Here is a 17,813-nt window from a genome sequence, read left to right on the forward strand (position 1 = left end):
TTCAATCTATCAGATTACTTACATAGGACGTGAACGGACACTGCTTGCGACTGATTCCATCCAAGGGCGTGAGAGGCGTTGCAGGTACACGTCGATTCATTCCATTCACCAGCAAACCAAGACACATTGCTGATTGCACTGGATGGAGTATTCATGTTAGTCTGGGTGCCATTGTAACAGGACCACGACAGGTTTGTGAGGGGATTGCCTCCATGAACTTCGCATTGTAGCGTTTGTTTTGTGCCAGAATTCCGAATCATGTAGAAAGCGTCATAACTTTTGTTTCCATTTATATAGACCTGTTTTTCGGCTAAGTCTAAATGTTAAACGTAGGGCTAAGATATTGGTAAAGCAAACACGCTCAAAAATACTCTTGTATGCACCAGATAATTTAAATAATAATAGTGTTCAACTATAAAATACATCACACACGATCCTGTTAAAGGCACAAAAATCAAGGACAAACAAGACGCAAAGACAAAGAGTTTAAACAAAAATGATTAAAATAGCTCTTTTTACGATATGAAGGCATACTTTTATAACTTTTAAAAATCTTGACGTAGGAAACTAAAGTCGCAACGCAGTAATATTATATAAGCTGTTGAAGTATATTAATAAACTTACAATTGACATTTAAACGAATCGTTTTGCTGGATATTACGCGATCATCTTCATTACTTGCATTGCAATACACTTCCATGCCGTGATCTTTTCTCCCAACACTGTATGTCAGAGTACTTTGTGTTTTTTTTGTTCCATCCTCATTTTCCGTAACGTTTATTATTGACGAATTTGAAATAATGAAACTTCCGTTGAAATCCGTTGTTTTATTGTTCATGAACCACGTTATGTTTGCAGCAGGCATTCCATAAGATGCCTCACAAGTGAGCAACAGTTCGTCCTCTTCGTTTAATGTCATGTACTTGTCCGAGTCTGGACTGATGATTACCGATACGATTGGAACTGTGAAACAAATTATGCATGAACTTGTGATATCTTGACTAACAAAGTATATATGAAACAAGCAAAAACAGATACTATTGCATAAAATGTGTGTGTTTTGGTCTGATATCCTGGTGTGTTAAAACCTAGGACGCTGTCGGTAGAAAGGGTGCATTATTCAGTAAATTCACGTTCCTTTAATGACGATTTGTTTTGTTTAACATAAGATGTCATAAGGGCCCGCATCATAACAATGGAAGCTGAGCGACCTGGTCTCTAACCGAAAGTGGGTCAACGATGCAAACTTTTGCACAAAAACATGTTTACTAGATAGTATTTACATCAGTTGTTTTAATTATTTGTTTGCTTTAAAAACACCAAATTAAGTCTAAAACGTTTAACTCATTCCTACTTGAGTTATATCTTTCTCTTTTATTCAGAAAAAACGACTTTTATGGACATGATTCCGTATGCAATGAAACAGAAGTTTTCAAATAGTGCTTTTCTGATGCTGGAGATGCTGTACATTTTATCCAGAACATTTTAGCATTTTCCGGTTTAAATTAGTTGCCAAAACAAATAAATGTTTAAGTAGGAATATATCGGTAAATACTCGTTAACCCGCAAGGTATTGTGTGTAAACAATCCCAGTAATCCAGTAAAAATACTTTCCAATCGCCGGAACACTAAAAAAATGGCGTCAAAACAAAAATGCCACTGTCGAGTTCTGTTGCGGCCCTTATCGAGCTTAATGTAAAACTTTGTCAATGACATCGCTCAAAGGTACCTGTTTTGGAGGTTATTTTGAACTAACTGTTTTTCATTTTCTTGACGTAAAACAGCTTTTTTTACCACAAAAGTTACTAATGGTCTGTATTTCATGTTTTGCTTTGAAGTAAAGATATTTAACAGAATGTTGCATTTAACATTTTGTATAATTCTATAAGGAATGTAAATGTATTGCTTCTGTTAATGATACTCTCAAGTGACATGGACAATAAGATGTTAAAAATAATGTTTTTCATGTTCAACATTATAGGTTGGCTATTTCACTTTTTTTAATAATATAAATTTTGTGTATGTTGTGCAAAGGGTATTGTATTTACAACAATATGCTGGCAGGACATTAAATGTTTGTATACCACGTGATAAAGTACGTTATTTATGCTACGTCGGAAGGCAATATTTTGCTTAAAATGAACACTTAAATCATAGATAATTTTTCTTTTACAACTCCATTTTAAACTAAACAACAGGCAGTCTATGCCGCTTAAAGAGCCCCGCATTTGTTTTATTATGGAAATTTAATTAAGTCATCAGTTTCATCAAACACTTCGACAAACCTGTTTCCAAAATAATGTTTTAACAGTGCTCCGTCAGACGGCCGTATTCGAAAAAGGTTTGTCGAAGAGTTTAAAGAAACTAAACTCTCAATCGAACTCCGGTAAATACCGAAGGCAGGGCTCAGTTAGCATCGTAGACTGTGCTATTTTTAATTTAAAATGGTAAAGAAATAGTGAAATTATCTTTATTTTAAGTCTTTTTTCAAATCAAAATATTGCCTTTTGACGTAGCATTTATGACGCAATTTATCACATGGTATACACTCACTGACATTTGACATTGAACATTCAAAAACGAATATCGTGCTATTACGACAATGGACATTCAAACACGCCTGTCGTGCTGGCACAACATTTGACACTGGAAATTAAGTCCGGTGTATCATATTGGATGTTCTTCGATTGCTTATTGAGCTAGCATGCGTAAAGAGTCAGATAAATAGGAGGATGTTAGTTTAAAATAAAGATATTTATGAAGTACGAGATGTAAAAATAGACAAAATCCGTTAAAAAGTTATTTGTGTTGATTCTTACAGTATGATTTATAATAAGATTTTGATTGCCTGCTGTTAAACCGTAGTAATTACGTTTTTATAATAAACTTTTACACACTTTTACGCATTTGATGCGATACGGGGAAAATCATAGTACTACTACTAGATAATTGACGACAACATATGCCAAAACTCGCTATACGATTTGAGAAATGGACTATTTTCTTTGGCTGTCAAAAAACACCCTTATATGAGTAATATACTTGAAATTATCTAAAGGCATCCATTTTGTTTTCGGTTTTTCCGACAGTTTTGAAAAGTTTGTGCCTCGTTTAAACATTTTTGGAATTACTAGCCTATTAAATACTTTAACCACTTTGTCCGGTTTGATGTAACAGTGTAATGTATATATCATATTCCTCGATTTTATGAACAAAATGGACGATGAAAATGTTTATCTTTTGGCAAACGATTTACGAAATTTTCACGAAAACATATGCTTTCCTAGACTGTCCGGTGCTTTATTCATAAGTCTGTGCAATGTCACTATAAATGATGCATGTCAAAATCAGAAAAAGTCCAGTCTAGAAAAGCAGAAACCATAAATGAAACAAGAATAAATAAGCTTCAATATCAATTTCAGTTAAGTTATAAGAACGTTTTTTACCAAAATGACGCACCATACGTAATAGTTAATTTATAAATTACTTATTCATTAGTTGATTTCATATTGGCAAAGTTATTTGTCCTCGGTCAGCAATATTGGCGTTCGGCCTTCAGGCTCAGGCCAGTACAGTTAGCATCGGACAAATAACATGGCTAATATGATATCACCTAATTAACAACAGTATAATTTTAGCCAGCGCGAAGCATTTTACAATCCTTTACATTAAGTTATTGGAATGTTTTAACCAAATTGTCTCACCATATGTAATAGTAAATAAATAAAATACTTTTTCTATGAATTAACTCTTACGTATTGTACGACATTTTAGGCTTCGGGCTCAGGCCTATACAGCTTACCTGGGACAAATAACTAGGCCAATATGAACTCACCTTATTAATAGCATTATTAAACTAGCCTGAGCGCGAAACAATTTATACATTTATAATCATTTATATTCTATGGTTGAATCGTGTTTAACATCCATGTCTTTATGAACTCTGGAAAATGTTAGCATTAGGGTAAGGAATGACGTTAGAAATGCTGTTGCGAAATTTGTGTCAGAGTTTATTGTTTGAAGCTCAAATGTTACTTAAAGGAAAAACTTACCATTAAAGGATTGCAATGAATTGTATGGTATGTAATGGCGCAGTACAAAATGGAGTACATTTTGAACAGCCCCATTGCATACCATACCCCAATAAAATGCAACATGTCGAATTTTAATACTTATATTTACATTTATTTAAATCTACATTTCTGCTTAAATAAATTAATTATTCAAGAGCATTTTTTTTCTTTTTTCTTTCTTTGTTCTCAATGGTGGGTAAATTAGAACAGCTATCGTAACCTAATTTTATACGACAATGAGTGCACAGATAAAATTGTTACTTATTTATATGTTTATTTTCTATATTTTCAAGGTCAAGTTTATTATAAATACGTATTATAACTGTATTACAACTAGGAAAATACAACTTGTGTTATGAAAAATTAACAATAACAAGAAAACAACAAAAATATCGCCACCTACAAAATTCTCATTATATCTCGCGATAATACCCAATACTAGCGTTTGTTAAGTCACGAGTTTTAAAATTGGAGAGAAATTCCATTCATTTAACTTGTTAAGCGTTATTTCGAAGAATCAGTTTGTATATGAATCATGTTGGAATACGGTGTTGGACAAATCAGCAATTGCATTGTCATTTCTTTGGAAAAAAAACATTCAATGAGGATGAAACGTCTCTGTGGAAACGACAGTGGCGGTTGGTGGGGTAACGTGAACTTTGGTGGAAGGAGAGCCAGAGGACGCGAACAGACTTAGTGTTGAACTAAGCTCTTTCTTCTGGACGTTGCTGGGTGCACTACAATACGCTATTGTTTCATTTCCTTTTACGTTGATCAATTCTGACGAATGCACTAGTTTCATAGAGTATAATTAATTCAGTCAGTCTTTTTTTACACCAATGCCTACTTGTTTAACTAGTGTCAGCAGTAAAAGGTAGCATAAACGCCTGCTCTATTTTCTGTAGATCAAAATTGAAAATATACGAAGAAGGTAAAGATTATACATTGTATCGGCAGCCATGTTTGTAATTATTTTGTTTGCTGCTGACGTCACAGAATCAGTCACGATCATAAATGGTTCGTTTACATCTGCAGTGGGGCCGAAGCGCAGTGATTTTGAGAAAGAGAGATACTATGACTGTTATGATGATATGTGTTAAGTAGAGAAAAACAGGTAGATTCGGCAGACCTGATAAGCGCTGCAGTTAAGCCACATAGCCGTTCGAAATATACGGCACTTATCTATAGGGAGGTACTTTAAAAACACAGCGCATATACATGAAAAACCCCATGTCCAACTCTATTAATTCCACGCGACTTAAGTTCCATGAATCGATTTGAAACCTACAACTAGGTCATTTTTAATGTTTAAACGTAACCCAGTGTCAAAGTCAAGCATCAACCAACTGACACTTCTAAACAGGATTGAAATAAAACGGCAATTGTAGAATTTAGAAGATTTACTTTTACTCGACTTAACTTAAATGCTCGCTAAATAACACGTGTTATGTCTAGGATTCGAAGAAAACGAAAATTGGCTAATAATTACACAACAATCTACGTGAGTAGACATGGTGTTAATTACTATGCCATCTTATTTACGCCACAATCTACGTAGGTATACATGGTGTTAATCACTATGCCATCTTATTTACGCCACAATCTACGTAGGTATACATGGTGTTAATCACTATGCTATCTTATTTACGCCACAATCTACGTAGGTATACATGGTGTTAATCACTATGCCATCTTATTTACGCCACAATCTACGTAGGTAGACATGGTGTTAATCACTATGCCATCTTATTTACGCCACAATCAACGTAGGTAGCCATGGTGCTTATCAATATGCCGTCTAATTTAGGCCGCTAGCCTCAACTCAATATAAATAGAAGAAGAAAAAGCAACACAAGTTACACAGCACCTTCTGGTCAATATTTAGGTCAGAATAACTATTAAGAATAAATTTATACTACCAATATCGAAAATTATTTCGAAATGAAGTCCACAAAATTGGTCACGTGACCAATTGATCTGACAAACATTATTAATAACGCACCTAGATCTTAGTTCGATTTCAATGCAGGTAACATGAATTAAATGTATTTCTTTTAATTTAAGAACTAAAATGTTCACCTCTAACATCGATAGATACGATATTGCTTTGGAACACCAAACCTTCCACAGTAGCATTGCATGTCCACAAATCAGTGTTGTTTAACCTTGTCATAGGGTCTGTGGTGCACGTGTACGTGTTGAGGTTCACACAGGAGCAGTTGGTCATGGTATTGCTAAAAACTATGATCTTGCATGCACTGTCTTGGTAGCCCATCTTCGAAATGATTGCCTCGTTTTGAATTAAATCGATGTTTATAACACTGTCATTATTCATTGTCGAACATGTGAATGTCATCGTGTAATTTTCCGTCACAAAGGTACGGTCAGTTGATAAGACTACATCGGTGCTTTCTGAAATTTTCAAACCAATAAACATCAGATGTAAACGTCAACTTCCAATCATAACACGGGATATAAAATCAATTTGAGTTGATGCAATATACGGACATGTCCTATGAGAGTAAAATTCTTGGTTTAAATGTTAAAGAAAAAAAACGTTTTGTATATAATTTTGTTTGTTTGGATGTCTTTCCGATATTAAACGTCAAGGTTACCACAGATAAATGATAAATATATGTTGGTCGCAATATTGGGTGAAAACCCGCGTCATACACTTTCCGTATTTCAGAAACTTCAATTCAAAATACATACTTAACTTTTCAGGTTGTAACTAGTAAAAGACCAATGGTGATACAGGTTTGTTTTAAATATAAGTCGATTTATATCCAGAATTGTCAAAGTAATATTGTTTATGCTTAGTATAAACCAAAAACGAGATCTGAATGGTCAAAGAATTGCTTTTAATCGAGAAAAACATCAAAGTATGGACTAGAAAACAAATTAATAGCATTCATAAGTATTTATTTATCTCATGAGTAATATAATGGTATGGTGAGTGGTATTTTACAAGGTGTGAGTTCGAGCCCAAAAACCGCCGGAATTAACCATATTTGTGTTAATACGTGAACTGTGTTAATATGTTTACTGTGTTTATATATGTGTTTGTATTGCGTTTATATGTTTACTGTGTTTATATTTGTATGAGTATTGTGTTTATATGTTTATTGTGTTTATATATGTATGTGTACTGTGTTTATATGTTAACTGTGTTTATATGTTTACTGTGTTTATATTTGTATGTGTATTGCGTTTATATGTTTTCTGTAATTATATATGTGTTTGTATTGTGTTAATATGTTTACTGTGTTTATATTTGTATGTGTATTGTGTTTATATGTTTACTGTGTTTATATTTGTATGTGTACTGTGTTTATATGTTTACTGTGTTTATATTTGTATGTGTATTGTGTTTATATGTTTACTGTGTTAATATGTGTACTGTGTTCATGTGTTTCCTGTGTTTATATTTGTGTTTGTATAGTGTTTATATGTTTACTGTGTTTATATTTTTATGTGTATTGTGTTTATATGTTTACTGTGTTTATATTTGTATGTGTATTGTGTTTATATGTTTACTGTGTTAATATGTGTACTGTGTTCATATGTTTCCTGTATTTATATTTGTGTTTGTCTTGTGTTTATATGTTTACTGTGTTTATATTTGTATGTGTATTGTGTTTATATGTTTACTGTGTTTATATGTTTACTGTGTTTATATCTGTATGTGTATTGTGTTTATATGTTTACTGTGTTTATATTTGTATGTATACTGTGTTTATATGATTATTGTGTTTATACTTGTATGTGTACTGTGTTTATATGTTTACTGTGTTCATATTTGTATGTGTATTGTTTTTATATGTTCACTGTGTTTATATTTGTACGTGTATTGTGTTTATATGTTTACAGTGTTCATATGTGTACTGTGTTCATATGTTTCCTGTGTTTATATTTGTGTTTGTATTGTGTTTACTGTGTTTATATTTGTTTGTGTACTGTGTTTATATGTTTACTGTGTTTATATTTGTATGTGTATTGTGTTTATATGTTTACTGTGTTTATATTTGTATGTGTATTGTGTTTATATGTTTACTGTTTTTATATTTGTAAGTGTATATGTTTACTGTGTTAATATGTATACAGTGTTTATATTAATATGTTTACTGTGTTAATTTGTGTACTTTGTTTATATTTGTATGTGTATTGTGTTTATATGTTTACTGAGTTTATATGTTTACTGTGTTTATTTTTGTATGTGTACTTTGTTTATATGTTTACTATGTTAATATGTGTACTGTGTTCATATGTTTCCTGTGTTTATACTTGTGTTTGTATTGTGTTTATATGTTTACTGTGTTAATATTTGTATGTGTATTGTGTTCATAGGTTTAATGTGTTAATATGAGTACTGTGTTTATATCTGTATGTGTATTGTGTTTATATATTTACTGTGTTTATATTTGTATCTGTATTGTGTTTATATGATTACTGTGTTAATATGTGTACTGTGTTCATATGTTTCCTGTGTTTATATTTGTGTTTGTATTGTGTGTATATGTTTACTGTGTTTATATTTGTATGTGTATTGTGTTTATATGTTTATTGTGTTTATATTTGTATGTGTATTGTGTTTATATGTTTACTGTTTTTATATTTGTAAGTGTATTGTGTTTATTTGCTTACTGTGTTTATATGTTTACTGTGTTTATATTTGTATGTGTATTGTTTTTATATGTTTACTGTGTTAATATGTGTACTGCGTTTATATTGGTATGTGTACTGTGTTTATATGTTTACTGTGTTTATATTTGTATGTGTATTGTGTTAATATGTTTACTGTGTTTATATTTGTATGTGTATTGTGTTTATATGTTTATTGTGTTTATATGTTTACTGTGTTTATATCTGTATGTGTATTATGCTTATATGTTTACTGTGTTTATATTTGTATGTGTACTGTGTTTATATGTTTACTGTGTTTATATTTGTATGTGTATTGTGTTTATATGTTTATTGTGTTTATATGTTTACTGTGTTTATATCTGTATGTGTATTATGTTTATATGTTTACTGTGTTTATTTTTGTATGTGTATTGTGTTTATATGTTTACTGTGTTTATATTTGTATGTGTATTATGTTTAAATGTTTCCTGTGTTTATTTTTGTGTTTGTATTGTGTTTATATGTTTCCTGTGTTTATATTTGTATGTGTATTGTTTTTATATGTTTCCAGTGTTTATATATATGTTTGTATTGTGTTAATATGTTTCCTGTGTTTATATTTGTATGTGTATTGTGTTTATATGTTTATTGTGTTAATATGTGTACTGTGTTTATATTTGTATGTGTATTTTGTTTATATGTTTACTGTGTTTATATTTGTATGTGTATTGTGTTTATATGTTTACTGTGTTTATATTTGTATGTCTATTGTGTTCATATGTTTACTGTGTTAATATGTGTAATGTGTTTATATTTATATGTTTACTGTGTTAATATGTGTACTGTGTTTATATTTGTATGTGTATTGTGTTTACATGTTTACTGCGTTTATACGTTTACTGTGTTTATATTTGTATGTGTATTGTGTTCATATGTTTACTGTGTTAATATGTGTACTGTGATTATATTAATATGTTTACTGTGTTAATATGTTTACTGTGTTAATATGTTTACAGTGTTTATATTTGTATGTGTACTGTGTTTTTATGTTGACTGTGTTTATATTTGTATGTGTATTGTGTTTATATGTTTACTGTGTTAATATGTGTACTGTGTTCATATGTTTTCTGTGTTTATATTTGTGTTTGTATTGTGTTTATATGTTTACTGTGTTTATAATTGTATGTGTATTGTGTTTATATGTTTATTGTGTTTATATTTGTATGTGCATTGTGTTTATATGTTTACTGTTTTTATATTTTTAAGTGTATTGTTTTATATGTTTACTGTATTTATATTTGTATGTGTATTGTGTTCATAGGTTTAATGTGTTAATATGTGTACTGTGTTTATATTTGTATGTGTACTGTGTTTATATGTTTACTGTGTTTATATTTGTGTTTGTATTGTGTTTATATGCTTACTGTATTAATATTTCTATGTGTATTGTGTTTATATGTTTATTGTGTTTATATGTTTACTGTGTTTATATCTGTATGTTTATTGTGTTTATATGTTTACTGTGTTTATATTTGTATGTGTATTGTGTTTAAATGTTTCCTGTGTTTATTTTTGTGTTTCTATTGTGTTTATATGTTTCCTGTGTTTATATTTGTATGTGTATTGTTTTCATATGTTTCCAGTGTTTATATTTGTGTTTTTATTGTGTTTATATATTTCCTGTGTTAATATTTGTATGTGTACAGTGTTCATATGTTTCCTGTGTTTATATTTGTATGTGTATTGTGTTTATATGTTTACTGTGTTTACATGTTTATTGTGTTTATATGTTTATTGTGTTTATATATTTACTGTGTTTATATTTGTATGTGTACTGTGTTTATATGTTTATTGTGTTTATATGTTTACTGTGTTTATATTTGTATGTGTATTGTGTTCATATGTTTACTGTGTTAATATGTGTAATGTGTTTACATTTATATGTTTACTGTGTTAATATGTGTACTGAGTTTATATTTGTATGTGTATTGTGTTTACATGTTTACTGCGTTTATATGTTTACTGTGTTTATATTTGTATGTGTATTGTGTTCATATGTTTACTGTGTTAATATGTGTACTGTGATTATATTAATATGTTTACTGTGTTAATATGTTTACTGTGTTAATATGTTTACTGGGTGTATATTTGTATGTGTACTGTGTTTTTATGTTGACTGTGTTTATATTTGTATGTGTATTGTGTTTATATGTTTACTGTGTTAATATGTGTACTGTGTTCATATGTTTCCTGTGTTTATATTTGTGTTTGTATTGTGTTTATATGTTTACTGTGTTTATATGTGTATGTGTATTGTGTTTATTTGTTTATTGTGTTTATATTTGTATGTGCATTGTGTTTATATGTTTACTGTTTTTATATTTGTAAGTGTATTCTGTTTATATGTTTACTGTGTTTATATTTGTATGTGTATTGTGTTCATAGGTTTAATGTGTTAATATGTGTACTGTGTTTATATTTGTATGTGTACTGTGTTTATATGTTTACTGTGTTTATATTTGTATCTGTATTGTGTTTATATGTTTACTGTGTTAATATGTGTACTGTGTTTATATTTGTGTTTGTATTGTGTTTATATGCTTACTGTATTAATATTTCTATGTGTATTGTGTTTATATGTTTATTGTGTTTATATGTTTACTGTGTTTATATCTGTATGTTTATTGTGTTTATATGTTTACTGTGTTTATATTTGTATGTGTATTGTGTTTAAATGTTTCCTGTGTTTATTTTTGTGTTTCTATTGTGTTTATATGTTTCCTGTGTTTATATTTGTATGTGTATTGTTTTCATATGTTTCCAGTGTTTATATTTGTGTTTTTATTGTGTTTATATATTTCCTGTGTTAATATTTGTATGTGTACAGTGTTCATATGTTTCCTGTGTTTATATTTGTATGTGTATTGTGTTTATATGTTTACTGTGTTTACATGTTTATTGTGTTTATATGTTTATTGTGTTTATATATTTACTGTGTTTATATTTGTATGTGTACTGTGTTTATATGTTTATTGTGTTTATATGTTTACTGTGTTTATATTTGTATGTGTATTGTGTTCATATGTTTACTGTGTTAATATGTGTAATGTGTTTACATTTATATGTTTACTGTGTTAATATGTGTACTGAGTTTATATTTGTATGTGTATTGTGTTACCATGTTTACTGCGTTTATATGTTTACTGTGTTTATATTTGTATGTGTATTGTGTTCATATGTTTACTTTGTTAATATGTGTACTGTGATTATATTAATATGTTTACTGTGTTAATATGTTTACTGTGTTAATATGTTTACTGGGTGTATATTTGTATGTGTACTGTGTTTTTATGTTGACTGTGTTTATATTTGTATGTGTATTGTGTTTATATGTTTACTGTGTTAATATGTGTACTGTGTTCATATGTTTCCTGTGTTTATATTTGTGTTTGTATTGTGTTTATATGTTTACTGTTTTTATATGTGTATGTGTATTGTGTTTATATGTTTATTGTGTTTATATTTGTATGTGCATTGTGTTTATATGTTTACTGTTTTTATATTTGTAAGTGTATTCTGTTTATATGTTTACTGTGTTTATATTTGTATGTGTATTGTGTTCATAGGTTTAATGTGTTAATATGTGTACTGTGTTTATATTTGTATGTGTACTGTGTTTATATGTTTACTGTGTTTATATTTGTATCTGTATTGTGTTTATATGTTTACTGTGTTAATATGTGTACTGTGTTCATATGTTTCCTGTGTTTATATTTGTGTTTGTATTGTGTGTATATGTTTACTGTGTTTATATTTGTATGTGTATTGTGTTTATATGTTTATTGTGTTTATATTTGTAAGTGTATTGTGTTTATATGTTTACTGTGTTTATATTTGTATGTGTATTGTTTTTATATGTTTACTGTGTTAATATGTGTACTGTGTTTATATTGGTATGTGTACTGTGTTTATATGTTTACTGTGTTTATATTTGTATGTGTATTGTGTTAATATATTTACTGTGTTTATATGTTTACTGTGTCTATATTTGTATGTGTATTGTGTTTATATGTTTACTGTGTTAATATGTGTACTGTGTTTATATTAATATGTTTACTGTGTTAATATGTGTACTTTGTTTATATTTGTATGTGTGTTGTGTTTATATGTTTACTTTGTTTATATTTGTATGTGTATTGTGTTAACATGTTTACTGTGTTTATATGTTTACTGTGTTTATATTTGTATGTGTACTGTGTTTATATGTTTACTGTGTTAATATGTGTACTGTGTTCATATGTTTCCTGTGTTTATATTTGTGTTTGTATTATGTTTATATGCTTACTGTGTTTATATTTGTATGTGTATTGTGTTTATATGTTTATTGTGTTTATATGTTAACTGTGTTTATATCTGTATGTGTATTGTGTTTATATGTTAACTGTGTTTATATTTGTATGGGTATTGTGTTTAAATGTTTCCTGTGTTTATTTTTGTGTTTTTATTGTGTTTATATGTTTCCTGTGGTTATATTTGTATGTGTATTGTTTTCATATGTTTCCTGTGTTTATATTTGTGTTTGTATTGTATTTATATATTTGTATGTGCACTGTGTTCATATGTTTCCTGTGTTTATATTTGCATATGTATTGTGTTTATATGTTTACTGTGTTTATATGCTTATTGTGTTTATATGTTTATTGTGTTTATATGTTTACTGTGTTTATATTTGTATGTGTACTGTGTTTATATGTTTATTGTGTTTATATGTTTACTGTGTTTACATTTGTATATGTATTGTGTTTATATGTTTACTGTGTTTATATTTGTATGTGTATTGTGTTCATATGTTTACTGTGTTAATATGTGTACTGTGTATAAATTTATATGTTTACTGTGTTAATATATGTACTGTGTTTATATTTGTATGTGTATTGTGTTTACATGTTTACTGTGTTTATATGTATACTGTGTTTATATTTGTTTGTGTATTGTGTTCATATGTTTACTGTGTTAATATGTGTACTGTGATTATATTTATATGTTTACAGTGTTAATATGTTTACTGTGTTAATATGTTTACTGTGTTTATATTTGTATGTGTACTGTGTTTATATGTTTACTGTGTTTATATTTGTATGTGTATTGTGTTTATATCTTTACTTTGTTAATATGTGTACTGTGTTCATATGTTTCCTGTGTTTATATTTGTGTTTGTATTGTTTTTATATGTTTACTGTGTTTATATTTGTATGTGTATTGTGTTTATATGTTTATTGTGTTTATATGTGTATGTGTATTGTGTTTATATGTTTACTGTGTTTATATTTGTAAGTATATTGTGTTTATATGTTTACTGTGTTTATATTTGTATGTGTACTGTGTTCATAGGTTTACTGTGTTAATATGTGTACTGTATTTATATTTGTATGTGTACTGTGTTTATATGTGTACTGTGTTTATATTTGTATGTGTATTGTGTAATATGTTTACTGTGTTTATATTTGTATGTGTATTGTGTAATATGTTTAATGTGTTTATATTTGTATGTGTATTGTGTTTATATGTTTACTGTGTTTATATGTTTACTGTGTTTATATTTGTATGTGTATTGTGTTCATATGTTTACTGTGTTAATATGTGTACTGTGTTTATATGTTTATATTTGTATGTGTATTGTGTTTATATGTTTACTGTGTTTATATGTTTACTGTGTTTATATTTGTATGTGTATTGTGTTCATATGTTTACTGTGTTAATATGTGTACTGTGTTTATATTTATATGTTTACTGTGTTAATATGTGTACTGTGTTTATATTTGTATTTATATTGTGTTTACATGTTTACTGTGTTTATATGTTTACTGTGTTTATATTTGTACGTGTATTGTGTTCATATGTTTACTGTGTTAATATGTGTACTTTGTTTATATTTATATGTTTACTGTGTTAATATGTGTACTGTTTTTATATGTTTACTGTGTTTATATTTGTATGTGTATTCTGTTTATATGTTTTATTGTTTATATGTTTACTGTGTTTAAATTTGTATGTGTATTGTGTTTATATGTTTACTGTGTTTATTTTTGTATGTGTATTGTGTTTATATGTTTGCTGTTTTTAAACCTTAACTGTGTGTATATGTGCAATGTGTGCATATCTGTACTGTGTTTATATGTGAAATGTGTTCATATGAGTACTGTTTTGGCATGTGTGTTGTGTTTATGTGTGTGCTGTTTATATAAGTTTACTGTGTTTATAAGTGTTCTGTATTTGTATGTTTTCTGTGTTTATATGTGTGCTGTTTATATTAATGTACTGTGTTTATATGTGTTCTGTGTTCGTATGTATACTGCGTTTATATGTGCTCTATGTTTGTTTGTGTTCTGTGTTTATATTTGCATTTTTGATTGTTTAAGTTAAGCAAAACACTCCTTGGAGGTTTGAAGCCACACGATTCGTCTCCATTGACTGAATTACAAGTGCGCGAGCTATACGCTTAGTCGTTTAAAAAAATACTAAGTAGGTTTAACGCGAAATTTAGTCGTTTCACTGAGATAAGGAAGTCGTTTGGAGTTACTAAATTGTTTTAAATTATTACTTAGACGTTTAAACGAGATACGTTAGTCGTTTTCACGAGTTTAAAGAATAACATGTTTGTCACCTCTATGTCACCGTACTTTATCCTAAAATGAAACGGAAGTTTATTTTATTTTGTTCAAAGATTTAGCTTTTTAGACATTACGTTGCATTTGTTAGATATCATTCATTCATCTCCATTGAATACAGTTTTGTGACATAATCAACCATAATTATTGTAACAATACGACTACGTGTCAATCATAATTAACAACAGGAAACTATTTGACAAAACCTTAGAAAGCTTCGCCGGGTTTAACGTTTAGTATTAATACATATTGGGAAAAATATCATTCATTTAAGGTTAATTACATGATACATTCAAGAACACTTTCAGCGTTTTTTCATGATTGTTTTACCATATATAAACAACAATGAAATGCAGTGACGTTCTTCGTATTAAAGCTTTTTTGTTTCTATATTTCAAGTGCATTTTGTACGTAACTTTAAGAAAAAAAGTACAATATGATATATATTTACGTTTTGAGAACAATTTTTTATAAGATGATATGCAAGGCTATTGTATATAATAATTAATCATCAAGCAATGGACGTCACATAATAACGCATGACCCGTGAACGATTTCCCCTTCGATCTGAAAAAAATATATTCCAAACGATTTGTTAAAACTTACTGACATCTGTGGCAGTAAAATACATGCATGATTGTAAGCCTTTGAACATTCGGTGAAATGGATTTTTTTCTGCAGGAGTATCATTTCGGAATTTCAAAAACAAACATTAAAATCGATGTTGTGTACACAATATACATCTTTAATTATTCATTAAGTAAATGAGTTTTCCTACCACAGTATAGAATAAGTTGTAGAAAGCTTATAAACATAAATCCAGCTTTTTCGCCCATTTTTCTGTTTTCCAGTAGTATACAAACCGGCAGTAAAAGGCTTCCTGTTTCTATTTAGACTTACGAAACAATGAGTAACATAAGATAAGGTAGCACGTGCCTTTAAAGTAGTAAGCAAATTATTGTAATTGAAAGAAGGAGCATTGCTATCAAGCGTTTGTTACATTTTCAGAAATACCAATCAATGTCTGAATTGATATGAAACTTACATGATAACACTTGATTTCTTAACATGCCAGGGATGATGTCATTTTTACATGATGATATAGATAAATTAATGAGTTGTAGTTACTTACATTAATTGAAATGATCCAATTATGGGTCGTTGAACGAAATCCGTTACATGGAAGAAACAAAATAAAACGATTTTATTTACCAAATTTTAACGAATTCACATTTTAAACAAGACAATATATTTGAATTTAAATCATAAACTCTAAATAATGTTATTCGTGAATAGTTCACCTAAGATAATAATTCAAAACGTGAAATTAAACATGAAATTAAAACCTGCGTACATGCAATTGATTGTTAAGCTATCATTAGCTATTGATCATGTAAACAGTCAATTTTTCGTCAGGGTTTTGTTTGAAGTGTATTTATCTGGGTAGAATACACCCATTGTGCAATGGACTATTTATTTTAAGTTTATTACATAACCATTGTACATTGCAATGTGTTAAATATCACGTTTTACTGATTGTTTCTTAAACGTGACTTTTCTTACTATTTTCGTGATGTGAATGCCGCAAATGTTTACTTATCTATTATAATATTGCCTGTGTCATGTATGAAATTATCAGACGGTGTAATCGAGAATGCACAAACAGGTGGTAGAGTGCCACCTTAAAGTCGTGTGTTTTATTAATATAATTGATCATTGGCAGCTTTTACTTCCGTGTTTAAACAGTTTACTGCCGAAACGAACCAGGATACCCTGGAAAGTATATATAGTTACAGGTGGGTAAAGATAATAAATCGTCAAAATACGGATTTCAATAATTATACAACTACAACTACACATAATGTATAACCCCAGCAGAGCAACATGTATTGAAAAAATGTCTTCTTACAGTTGTGGGCGGACCGTGCATGATAATTTCGAGTAATCCCACTAGCCGATACACTGTATTTAGAAAGGCCATGATAATAATGTAATGTTTATCCTTCGGAAAATATTTCTATTCATCCATTTATAAATCGGTATTTATTTTTTTATTTTATTTATTTATGAATTTATTTGCTCACTTATATATGCAATACACTTTTCGTGGTATTTATGTCAGATACAGTTACTCGTTTGTTCTTCAAAAATGTCCGCTTACAGACAGACGTAAGAAACCGTTTCGCTAGGACGAACACCAATTCTATCATCGGATTCGCCCAATAAACGTCCCTATATTTTACCGCGGGTGTTCTCAAATTTCATTTAAAACAAATATGTTTTACGCGGCAAGGAGACGTGATTATATGTTTACGTAAAAACGTCGCATTTTTAAAAGACCGTATATCAGTTGGTCAAACTGTTGATTGTCTCGTAAAATATAATTGTATTTTTTTAACCGTATACGCGTTATTTGCGCTCGTTGTCATCAGGATATAAGCAATTTTCC

General features: G+C 29.2%; 1 protein-coding gene across 1 annotated transcript; it reads right to left on the bottom strand.

Annotated features, from left to right (window-relative positions):
- Window position 1: 1 nt before the first annotated feature.
- On the bottom strand, window positions 2-16,233 carry LOC128235886 (uncharacterized). The gene is made up of 4 exons (XM_052950672.1): window positions 16,143-16,233; window positions 6,153-6,485; window positions 679-963; window positions 2-138 (listed from the first exon to the last, which is right to left on the bottom strand). Exons 1-4 carry the CDS (start codon window positions 16,198-16,200, stop codon window positions 2-4), a joined length of 813 nt encoding a protein of 270 aa, XP_052806632.1. The 5' UTR covers window positions 16,201-16,233.
- Between the last annotated feature and the right edge of the window lie 1,580 nt (window positions 16,234-17,813).

Source organism: Mya arenaria, chromosome 5, assembly GCF_026914265.1.
Source record: "Mya arenaria isolate MELC-2E11 chromosome 5, ASM2691426v1".
Taxonomy (NCBI): domain Eukaryota; kingdom Metazoa; phylum Mollusca; class Bivalvia; order Myida; family Myidae; genus Mya; species Mya arenaria.